General features: G+C 58.7%; 2 protein-coding genes across 2 annotated transcripts; one reads left to right on the top strand and one right to left on the bottom strand.

Annotated features, from left to right (window-relative positions):
• The first annotated feature begins 310 nt into the window (after positions 1-310).
• On the top strand, positions 311-3963 carry MPI (mannose phosphate isomerase). The gene is made up of 8 exons (XM_009911589.2): positions 311-443; positions 882-1009; positions 1293-1493; positions 1579-1720; positions 1888-2070; positions 2192-2365; positions 2500-2708; positions 3190-3963. The coding sequence occupies exons 1-8, from the start codon at positions 428-430 to the stop codon at positions 3406-3408; spliced, it is 1272 nt and encodes a 423-aa protein (XP_009909891.1). The 5' UTR covers positions 311-427; the 3' UTR covers positions 3409-3963.
• A 1210-nt stretch (positions 3964-5173) lies between these two features.
• Positions 5174-11450, bottom strand: FAM219B (family with sequence similarity 219 member B). The gene is made up of 6 exons (XM_054169064.1): positions 11345-11450; positions 8290-8392; positions 7484-7574; positions 6129-6206; positions 5781-5829; positions 5174-5432 (listed from the first exon to the last, which is right to left on the bottom strand). Exons 2-6 carry the CDS (start codon positions 8354-8356, stop codon positions 5274-5276), a joined length of 444 nt encoding a protein of 147 aa, XP_054025039.1. The 5' UTR covers positions 8357-8392; positions 11345-11450; the 3' UTR covers positions 5174-5273.
• Between the last annotated feature and the right edge of the window lie 79 nt (positions 11451-11529).

Below are 11529 nucleotides of genomic sequence, written 5' to 3' on the forward strand. Positions count from 1 at the left end.
AGTGGGGTACCTATAGAGGGACCCATCGCGGGCAGGCTCTTCAGGGAGTGTTCCTATAGGACCCGCAGCCCGTGCCCTGTAGAATATTCCCTACAGTATAGTCCCTATAGCTCAGCCCCTGTAAACACCCCCTATAGAACACCCCCTTATAGTTCACCCCCTATAGCGCATCCCCTATAGGCCCCCGCAGCCCTTGCGGAGGTTCCCGCGCCCGGGCAGCGCCCCGCCGGCCGCGCAGCCCCATAGCCCGCTCCCGGGTGGGCTCTATAGGGTGTGCATAGGGCTCTGCCCTGCCCCGCCTCGTCCCGCCCAGCCCAGCCCAACCCGAGCCGGGCGGAGGCGGTGCCGCCGACCGGAGCCGCCGCCGTGGGACTACGGCTCCCGGCCTGCCCTGCCCTGCTGTGCCCTCTCGTGTGCCGGTCGAGCCATGGCGGAGATCCGCGGTGAGAGGGGTCCGGGAAGGGGGGCGGCGGGGCGGGGAATACCTCCCGAGACTTGGATTAGAGGCTATTCCCAGGGCACCTCCCGAGGTAGAAGGCCGTCCCTAGGTGGGTGCAGTCCCACGTGGGATGAGGACCTTTGGGTGGGCAGGTCACCCCCACGGGGATAGCGACCCCCCACACCCTAGGAACCCCAGGACGGTGGAACAGAGGCACCGCAGCCCACAACCCCAGGCCCCCTGCATGATGATTTAAAATTGTCCCCTCAGGGTCCCCTCCCTGCTAAAGCCCTCTATTCCCCCCTGCCCTGGCCCCCTCACAGCCCGCACTGAAGGGCTTAGGACTCGCTGGATGCCCGGGAGGGTTCGGGCGGGGGGGCTGGACACAGAGGGTTATTTATGCCTTCCCCGCCCCCCTCTAATGTCTGGCTGCCTCCTGCAGTGTTCCCCCTCTCCTGCGCCGTGCAGAACTACTCCTGGGGGAAGCTAGGCCTGGAGAGTGAGGTGGCCAAGCTGTTGGCCAGCAGTGACCCCCTGGTCCAGATTCAGCCCGACCAGCCCTACGCAGAGGTGAGTGCCAGGCTGTGTGTCCATCCCATCCCTGCATCCTTCCCAACTGGCTACAACTCTGCCATCCAGGATCTGGCCAGCTTGGGAAGAGCTGGGGATCCTCTCCCCATGCGTGGTCCCCAGGGAGGAGGAGAGAACCTGCCTGGTGTGACTCAGTCCCCAAGGGAGCTGCCTTGGCCACACTGATCACCTCCAGGGCCAAGAAGCCTCAAGAAAAAGCCCAAGTCATCCCTGTTGGCTGCCCAGCTCAGGGTCCATCCATCCATCGGTCTGTCTCCCACAGCTCTGGATGGGCACGCACCCTCGGGGTGATGCCATCATCCGGGACAACCGCATCCCCCAAAAGACCTTGGGCCAGTGGATCGCCGACAACCCTGCCTGCCTGGGGGCGAAGGTGAAGGACGCCTTCCAGGGTACCCTGCCCTTCCTCTTCAAGGTGCTGTCAGTCAACACTGCCCTCTCCATCCAGGCACACCCCAACAAGGTAGGGAGAACCCCTGGGGGAACAGCTCCAGATGGACCCCATGTCCCTGAGGAGGTCATCCAGCTCTTTTGCGCTCCCCTTCCAGGAGCTGGCTGCCAAGCTTCATGCTCAGTTCCCTGAGCACTACCCTGATGCCAACCACAAGCCCGAAATGGCCATCGCTCTCACCCCCTTTGAAGGCTTGTGTGGCTTTCGGCCAGTGGAGGAGATCGTCTCCTTCCTCCAGAGTAAGGACAGTGAGGGAGGGTGGCCATGGGGTCAGACCCCAGTGCCACCTTCCCTCGCCACTGCGGGTTCGGGGTGGTGACGGCGGCTCTGCCACCTTGGGATGGAGGGTGCTGGGTTCCCCTGTGGTGGTCACCCAGGGGTGACTAGGGGCCGGCCACCCTGGCAGACGTTCCTGAGCTGCGGGCGCTGATCGGGGAGGTGGCAGCGGAGCAGCTGGAGCGCAGCGGCAGCGACGACCCCCGCGGCGTCTCGGCTGCCCTCCGCGTCTGCTTCACCCGCCTGATGAAGAGCGAGAAGAAGTTCTTTGTGGACCAGCTGAACATGCTGGTGAAGAGGATCTCTCAGGAAGGTGAGATCCTCTCTGCCCACCGCAGCCCCCCGGAGTGGTTTGGGTAAGGTGGGCTGTGTTTAGAGGAAGGGATGGGACAGGGCACCCCCCTGAGCTCCCTCCCTGGTCTCTTCCCACGTAGCGGCAGAAGGGAAGGACATCTCGGGGAGCAATGGGGACCTGCTGCTGCGGCTGCACTCCCAGTACCCAGGGGACATCGGCTGCTTCACCATTTACTTCCTCAACCTGGTGAGGCTGGAGCCAGGGGAGGCCATGTTCCTGGGAGCCAATGAGCCTCACGCCTACCTGCAAGGAGGTGAGCATCACCCCGGGCTTTCCTAACCCAGCACTGTCCCCAAGGGTGACCAGGGTCTTCTGCACAAGGTTGGGAGCCCCTGGGATGCGGAGGAGGGGCTGGGGTGATGTGACAGCAGTTCCTTGTCCCCACAGACTGCGTGGAGTGCATGGCGTGCTCGGACAACACGGTGCGCGCCGGGCTCACCCCCAAGTTCATCGATGTCCTCACCTTGTGTGAGATGCTCAACTACACACCAGCACCCAGCAGCTCCAAGATCTTCCCAGCTGTTCAGAGCCAGCTTGACCCCAGTGTCTACCTCTTTGACCCGCCTGTGCCAGACTTTGCCATCATGAAGATAGAGGTAAGCGGTGCTGGGTCCACCTGGGGGACACTTGGAGGGGGACATCAGCTTTCTCCCATCTTGGTTCTGCTCTTGGGAGGACATCTAGGTGTTGGCTGGAGTTTTCTTGGTGTGGGTTTGCTCACCCTTATAGCTAGTGCCCCAGTGAGGATGGAGAGAAGCTTGGGGCTGCTGGGGATACTTGGGTTACCCCCGGGCAGCACAGCAGGCTCCTCTCCCTCCCCTCTTCCCCCTGCACAGAGCTTGCTCACCTTCTCCAGCAGCTCTGAGCAGAGTGGAGGACCAGGAAGAGGTTTTGGGGGTACAGCTTGGGTGTCCTCAAAGCCAAAGTCCCCATGCTTGGACTGCTGCAGGCAGAAGGGTATCTTGGGTGCAGCAAAAGCTGCAGCAGGGTGGGAGTGGGGGGGTGTCCCATTTCCATCTCTCCAAAGACAAGAACAGCTGAGGGAGATTCAAGCCTTGGTGACCCCTCCCATTGCAGATCCCTGCCTCCATCAAGCTGTACCTCGTCTCTGCCATGGACTCTGCCAGCATCTTGCTGGTGATCCAAGGGACAGCCGTGGGCACCTCCACGGCGGCAGCCTCCGAAATGAGCCTGCGCCGCGGCTCCGTGCTCTTCATCTCCGCCAACGAGAGCATCTCCCTCCACCTCTCCTCACCCGACGGGATGCTGCTCTTCCGGGCCTGCTGCCTCCTCTGAGCGGCACCAGGGACACTTCTGCTCCGTCACTCCACGTCTCAGTAGATAGAAACTGGCCTGGGCAAAGTCGTCTCACTTGGAAGTTTCCCCTTCCATCTGTTAAAGCCCCAACCCAGCCCACACCTGCAGAAGGAGCAGGTCCACCAATCGACTCCTTGGACGTGGGGTGGAGCAGCCAGAGGAAGAGCATCACCCCCCACAGCTCATTAGCCACATCCCTGTAGCATCATCACCTCTGGGTGCTGCTAATGCCACATGGTGACTCCTTTTTAGTATGGGTTTCCCCCCTCCCTTGCTTACCCAGGAGCAGCAAAGATGCCTCAACTCCGCACTTCGGCTCTCAAAACATCTCTACTCAGCTCCTAGGAGCTGCTGCTCCCTCCTTGGGGCTTTCTGCTGCTCTTGGGTGCTTGGTGGGCTCCTCCCCAGCCTGGCAGTCCTGTCATCCCTTCCCTGGCTGTAAGGGGCTGCTTGGTGGGGTGATGGAACTGGAAAGCCTCCGGTGCTGTGAATAAAGTGGTGACTTTGTCCTTGGCACGGGGCAGTGTGGTGTAGGGAGCAGGAGGATGGGGAGAAGCACTTGTGCTTGCAGGCTTCAGGCACTGGAGGGGTCTGGGGGCAGCTCTGTGCCGTCAGACAGGACACTGGGGGAAGATGTGACAAGGGAGACACTCCCAAAATACACTGGGGTTAGGGGAAGAGTCCTCCCAAATGGAGCTGCTGGAGAAAGTGGGGCTCAGCTCCCTGCCACAGCACCGACACAGTGAGATCCAGCTTACCAAGTGCTCCCTTTAACAAATAAAACACCAAAAAAACCAAAACCACCCCAGTTTGGGTTTCTAGACAGGAAATATTTAAATAATGTTCTTTATAAGAAGCTGATTGTCCCCAGTGTGGTAGAGCAGGACCATGATTTAAGGCAGCTTTTAAGGTTCACAGCAGCTAGCCTTGCCAGCCACCCCAAAATCTGTAGCCAAAAGGAGCTGTGCAGAGCTGGCATGGAGGGTCTGGGCTGCCCCTTGCCTGCTTCAAAGCAGCTCTGGGGAGAACTGGAACATGCCATCAGCTCCAAACCCAGAACTTAACAGGTCCCTCAAAAGGCATAAAGCAGGGAGGTGCCAGCCTGAGCGGTAGCTGCTGGTGGATACAACAAATGCAGAGGCTCAAAGCTCAGCAGCTGGTCCCCATCTGCTCCAGTGGGTGTCCCCCCACTACCTTACCTTCTCCAGTGGAGCTGCAATCTTTGGTTCAAATCAGCCTAGGCTTTGGGAGGAGGGAACCCAGCAGCAATTAACTGCAAGCAGCATGAGATAGATAAATGAAGCAGCTCTCTGCCAGCCAATGCTCAGCGCAGCCTTGCTGGTTTGGCCTCAGCCTCCCATGTAGGCAGGGTGACTAAAGTGAAAATAAATAGACAAGGGGTCTCAGGGTTTCCCAGCCCTGTCCTACACCACAGGCAGTTTGACCCCAGCATCAACCACTTCTTCATTAGGGAGGGCTAGGAAGGGCAACCAGATTCTGATCCTCGATGGGGCCCGTTCAAGGAGGAAAAAGCAGCTGAGCAGCACTCCCCCATTCCTTCCCTTCACACTCCCAGGGAGGTGCCCAGGCTTTGCCTCTCCTCCCTCTCCACCCCAGCCAGGCCACCTAAATACCACTGTGCCACCTCTCCCCAGTACTGCTGAGCAGAAAGAAAAGTCCTTTCAGGGTTGGCAGGGTGCTGCTGCTCACCACGGGCGGCACACCAGCCTTGCTCAGTCCTTGTGTCGCTGTGCCAGCATGGGACACAGGCACCGAGAGCCATCCCATGGGACACAAAGTGCTGGATTTTGACCTGTCCTTGCACGGCCCTGGCTGAGCAGTGACTACTGGATCACACAGCAGAGATTTTCTCCGAAACAACAGGGGCAGGAAGAGGAGGAAACAGGCTTTGGGGGGATGAGATCCAGGTCTTCATCGTCAGGGACCTCATCCAGGTGGTACCCATCCTGCAGCAGCTGCCGGCTCAGGTCCTGGTTCACCTGCTGGGAGCAGGGGACAAAAAAGGCAGAGCTGGTTAAAATGAGCCCTAGTTCAGATAAAACTTAAGTCCCAGGGCTTGTAGAAGGCAGCAGAAGGACATCACAGCCTCCCTCCAGTGCCTTTGCACGGGGAGAAGCAGCACAACCCCATCAGGAAAGCCAAAAGCAAACAGAGCAAAGAGCTTCTCCTGGGCTGCAGCACCTCAACACCAACCTCCATGCACCCCCCATCCACCCCATGGGCTTCCTGATCACCCCAGGGATGATTCTTCACCCCCATACAGACCCCAAGGTGTAACGGGGATGAGGGAGCCCATGGGGACTGCAACGGTGGTGTCACAGTGGACTTGCCTCGGCGGAGGAGTAGCCTGAGGAACATCTGGATCCCTGCTCCCCGTCACTAAGAGAAGAAGGAAATGGTCAGAGCCTATCAAGGAAGCACCATCTTTGCTTGGGATGCAGAACAAAGCACTCTTGGAAGGGGCAAAGAAGGAAGTTGCTATGGAATCCCAAGGCACCTGTTCAATCTGGGACAAGGGGAGCGTTCCGCTGCCGAGAGGTATCAGGTACGACTGGGGATACTCTACAAGGGACAAAGGAAAGGGAATCCCCACCCAAAAGCCAGCTCTGAGCCTGCAGCATGTGTGTGTGTGTGTGTGTGTGTCCCCCAAAATCCTGGGATATTTGCCCAGTCCCCACCTGTCAGAATCGAGGGAGACCAGGCTGTCATCTGCCGTCTGGCTGAGCGCCGTGTAGCCCTTGTTAAACTTCACCGACCTGCTGGCAAGCAGAGGAGAGCCAGTGACAGATGTTTCAGGGTGGAAATCACACAATCAGAGACTGCTTTGGGTGGAAAGAGACCTTCAAAAGTCTTCTAGTCCCACCCCCCTGCAGTCAGCAGGGACATCTGCAACTACAGCAGGTTGCTCAGGGCCCCCAGACAACCTGACCTGGAATGGTTCCAGGGATGGAGCATTTACCACCTCTCTGGGCCAGGGGCTCACCACTCTCAGTGTAAAAATACATCTTTTATCTAGTCTAAACCTCTCTCTTTTAGTTCAAACCATCACCCCTTGTCCTGTCACAAGCAGCCCTGCTCAAAAGTCTGTCCCCAGCTTTCTGATTTGCCCCTTTGAGCACTGAAAGGCCACCAAAGAATCTCCCTAGAGTCTTCTCTTCTCCAGTCTGAACAAGCCCAGCTCTCTGAGCCTGGCCTCACAGCAAAGGGCTTCCAGCCCTCCCATCATTGCTGTGGTCTCCTCTGGCCCTGCTCCAACAGGTCCCTGTCTCTGCTGTGCTGAGGACTCCAGAGCTGGCCCCAGCACTGCAGGTGGGGTCTCAGCAGAGTGCAGCAGAGGGGCAGAATCCCCTCCCTGCCCCTGCTGCCCACACTGCTGGGGATCAGGCCAGGCCAGGGCTGGGGCTGGGCTGGCAGCGCTCAGTGCCAGCTCATGTCCAGCTTTTCACCCCCCAGCACCCCCAAGTGCTTCAATCCCCCAGCCTGTGCTAATACCAGGGGTTGCTCCAACCCAGGTGCAGGACCTTGCACTTAGCCTTGTTCAACCTCATGTGTTCTCACTTCTCAAGCTTGTCCAGGTCCCTCTGGATGGATCCCATTCCAACTGCACCACTGAGCTTGGTGCCATCTGCAGACTTGCTGAGGGTGCACTCAACCCCGCTATATATCATTAACAAAGACATTAAACGGCACTGGTCCCAGACCCCTGAGGGACACCACTTGTCACCCTCAGGCTGCTGGACTGAGGAGCTAGGGCAGGGAAACCCCAACCTGGATGTCCCTATTGACCAGGGCTAGCACAACCTAAGACTAAACCTCATCTAACTCCAGGCTCCCCAGTTTGATCCTCACCAGCAAATCATCTCCACAACAAAGAGAAGCAGCTGCAAGGCAGAAAAGTGCTGCTGGCCACTTGCTGGTCACAGCAAAGCCACAAGACTGAGGTCCCAACCTCAGGTTTTCACTCCTCTGTGTTCCCCAGTCTTCCCAAGGAAGGTGAAAACTTACTGCAGGGAAAAGCAAAATGGGATCAGACCTTTTAGCTGCTGGCTTCTGGTGGTGTGTTGCAGGTCCCCCCAGCAGCCCCTGCCTCCGCAGCGCCGCCTTCGCCAGCTCCCGCTGCCTCTCTGCAAGCCAAGCACGGGGCAAGAGCTGAAAATACCCCAAAGCACTCCCCAAGGGTTTTTTGGGGGGGAGGTGGCAGGGTATTAAAGGTCCTAAGAGCGTGGGGGCATTACAGTGCATTCCATGGTGGGGTTTAGTGAGGTTTCTGTATGGTTTTGTAGATAGAATGGAATCTGTAGATAGAATTAACCAGGTTGGAAGAGACCTTTGAGATCATTGAGTCCAACCTATCATCCAACACCATCTGATCAACTAAACCATGGCACCAAGCACCCCATCCAGTCTCTTCCTAAACACCTCCAGGGATGGTGACTCCACCACCTCCCTAGGCAGCATATTCCAATGGCCAGTCTCTCTTTCTATGAAGAACTTCTTCCTAACATCCAGTCTAAACCTCCCCTGGCACAGCTTGAGACTGTGTCCTCTTGTTCTGCTGCTTGCCTGCCTGGGAGAAGAGACCAACCCCTTCCTGGCTACAACCTCCCTTCAGGGAGTTGGAGAGAGCAAGAAGGTCTCCCCTGAGCCTCCTCTTCTCCAGGCTAAGCAACCCCAGCTCCCTCAGCCTCTCCTCACAGGGCTGTGCTCCAACCCCCTCACCGGCTTTTCACCCAGCAAGGAATAAAAAGGCTTTTTGGTCAGTCCCACCCTTGGAGGAATGTGCAGGATGCCTCCCCAGGCCCCAAGAGACTCTTTGGCAGGCCAGCACCCATCACTTACGGAGCTTGGTGTGCAGGGAGGGAGGCTTGCTCATGATGTAGGGTCCTCTTTTCTCCACCACATCCATCGCCTTGTTCGGCCTCTTGCTTTCAGCCCAAGTGAGCTGAGAGACAAAGGGAGAGCAGCACATTTAGGAGGATTTCCTCTATGAGGATATAGTAAAATGGAGTCATCTCCAAGCATCTGGCTGTTCTGGAGGAACTCGAGGGCAGTGGGGATATCTGCCACCAAGTCAGCTGGGGAGAGCTGCAGGGGACAGCTCTGTACTGTGAGGAAGAGGACTCAGCAGCTGCATTGGCTGCTGAAGAGAGGATTTGGGAATGGTGATGCCAAGTAAAAGCAGAAAGCAGGAGTGCTGGGGAGAGTCAGTGCAGGAGAGACAGGGAATTAGAGGAAGCAGTTAATGGGGAAACACCAGAGAGGCCCCGAGATGGTGATCACAGAGCACAGCTGGGATTAGCTCGGTGCCCTGAGCTGGGATTAGGAGGACAGAGCTGTACAGGAGGGAATAACCCTGAGCACAGGAAGCTGGAGCTGCCCAGGCAGTGGGATTAACTGGGCAGGCACCTGGATCCCTCTGTACAGCTGTGCCCCCCACAGAGCTCCCCTTAGAGAAGGCCCTACCTGGGCCTCTACCTGTACTACCCCCATAGCCCATTGCATGCCCTCTATCTAACCCTCTGATACTTCTTTGTGCACACATTCCAGCCCTATGCTGCTCCACACATCCCCCATATTGCCCCCTATGCAGATACTCAGCCCTATACCATCTATACACACCCCCCATACTGCCCCAGACTCCAGCCCTATAACCCCACACACCTACCCTGTGCACACACACAGCCCTATACCATGTGGGCACATAGCCCCTATTGCCCCCTAATGCAAATACCCCAACCCTATACCCCCCCCCCCATACCCCAGCCTTGTATCATCCCTGTGCAGACACCCCAGCCCCATACCCCCCCCCACACAGATACCCTAGCCCTATACCTCTCATGCACACATCCTAGCCCTATACCACCCCTCAGCAGATGCCCCAGCACTATACCATCCCTATGCACATACCCCAGCCCTGTTCCACCCCTATGCAGATATCTTGGCCCTTTACCACCCCTGTGCACACACACCAGCCCTCTAGGCTCCATGCACATCACCTATACTGCCTCATGCACACACCCCAGCACTATAGCCCCCATGCATACACCCTAGCCCTGTATCCCCTATGCACATCCCCTATACCCCCCATGCACACACCCCAGCCCTGTATCCCCTATGCACATCCCCTATACCCCCATGCACACACCTCAGCCCTGTATCCCCCATGCCCATCCCCTATACCCCCATGCACATACCTCAGCCCTGTATCCCCTATGCACATCCCCTATAGCCCCCATACACACACCCCAGCCCTGTATCCCCCATGCACATCCCCTATACCCCACACACACCCCAGCCCTGTATCCCCCATGCACAACCCCTATACCCCCAGACACACACCTCAGCCCTGTATCCCCCATGCACATCCCCTATAGCCCCCATGCACACACCCCAGCCCTGTATCCCCCATGCCCATCTCCTATAGCCCCCAGACACACACCCCAGCCCTGTATCCCCCATGCACATCCCCTATACCCCACACACACCCCAGCCCTGTATCCCCCATGCACATCCCCTATACCCCCCATGCACACACCCCAGCCCTGTATCCCCCATGCACATCCCCTATAGCCCCCATGCACACACCCCAGCCCTGTATCCCCCATGCCCATCTCCTATAGCCCCCAGACACACACCCCAGCCCTGTATCCCCCATGCACATCCCCTATACCCCCCCCACACCCCAGCCCTGTATCCCCCATGCACATCCCCTATACCCCCCATGCACACACCCCAGCCCTGTATCCCCCATGCACATCCCCTATAGCCCCCATGCACACACCCCAGCCCTGTATCCCCTATGCACATCCCCTATACCCCCATGCACACACCTCAGCCCTGTATCCCCCATGCCCATCCCCTATACCCCCATGCACATACCTCAGCCCTGTATCCCCTATGCACATCCCCTCTAGCCCCCATGCACACACCCCAGCCCTGTATCCCCCATGCCCATCCCCTATACCCCCCAGACACACACCTCAGCCCTGTATCCCCCATGCACATCCCCTATACCCCCCACACACCCCAGCCCTGTATCCCCCATGCACAACCCCTATACCCCCAGACACACACCCCAGCCCTGTATCCCCCATGCCCATCTCCTATAGCCCCCAGACACACACCCCAGCCCTGTATCCCCCATGCACATCCCCTATACCCCACACACACCCCAGCCCTGTATCCCCCATGCACATCCCCTATACCCCACACACACCCCAGCCCTGTATCCCCCATGCACAACCCCTATACCCCCCAGACACACACCTCAGCCCTGTATCCCCCATGCACATCCCCTATAGCCCCCATGCACACACCCCAGCCCTGTATCCCCCATGCCCATCCCCTATACCCCCCAGACACACACCTCAGCCCTGTATCCCCCATGCACATCCCCTATACCCCCCACACACCCCAGCCCTGTATCCCCCATGCACAACCCCTATACCCCCAGACACACACCCCAGCCCTGTATCCCCCATGCCCATCTCCTATAGCCCCCAGACACACACCCCAGCCCTGTATCCCCCATGCACATCCCCTATACCCGCCAGACACACACCTCAGCCCTGTATCCCCCATGCACATCCCCTATACCCCCAGACACACACCTCAGCCCTGTATCCCCCATGCACATCCCCTATACCCCCAGACACACACCCCAGCCCTGTATCCCCCATGCACAACCCCTATAGCCCCCATGCACACACCCCAGCCCTGTATCCCCCGTGCACATCCCCTATACCCCCAGACACACACCTCAGCCCTGTATCCCCCATGCGCATCGCCTATCCTGCCCCATGCACACTTCTCAGCCCTATAGCTCCCATGCACATCCCTTATCCTGCCCCGTATTTCGCATACACACGCCATATCCTCCGCTCCCTGCACGCACCCCCGGGCCTCGTCGCACGCCGGCTCCGCTGGCAGAGGGACCGCGACCGGGACCGACCCCAGCCCCAAGTGCGGCCCCGGGCCCTCCGCCGGCACCGCTCGTCGCCATGGCCGCCCGCTGCCCCGCCTCCCACGCGGTACCAGCCAATGGCAGCGCGCAGCAGTGGGGCCCAGCCAATGGAAGGC

Source organism: Dryobates pubescens, chromosome 17, assembly GCF_014839835.1.
Source record: "Dryobates pubescens isolate bDryPub1 chromosome 17, bDryPub1.pri, whole genome shotgun sequence".
Classification (NCBI taxonomy): Eukaryota; Metazoa; Chordata; class Aves; order Piciformes; family Picidae; genus Dryobates; species Dryobates pubescens.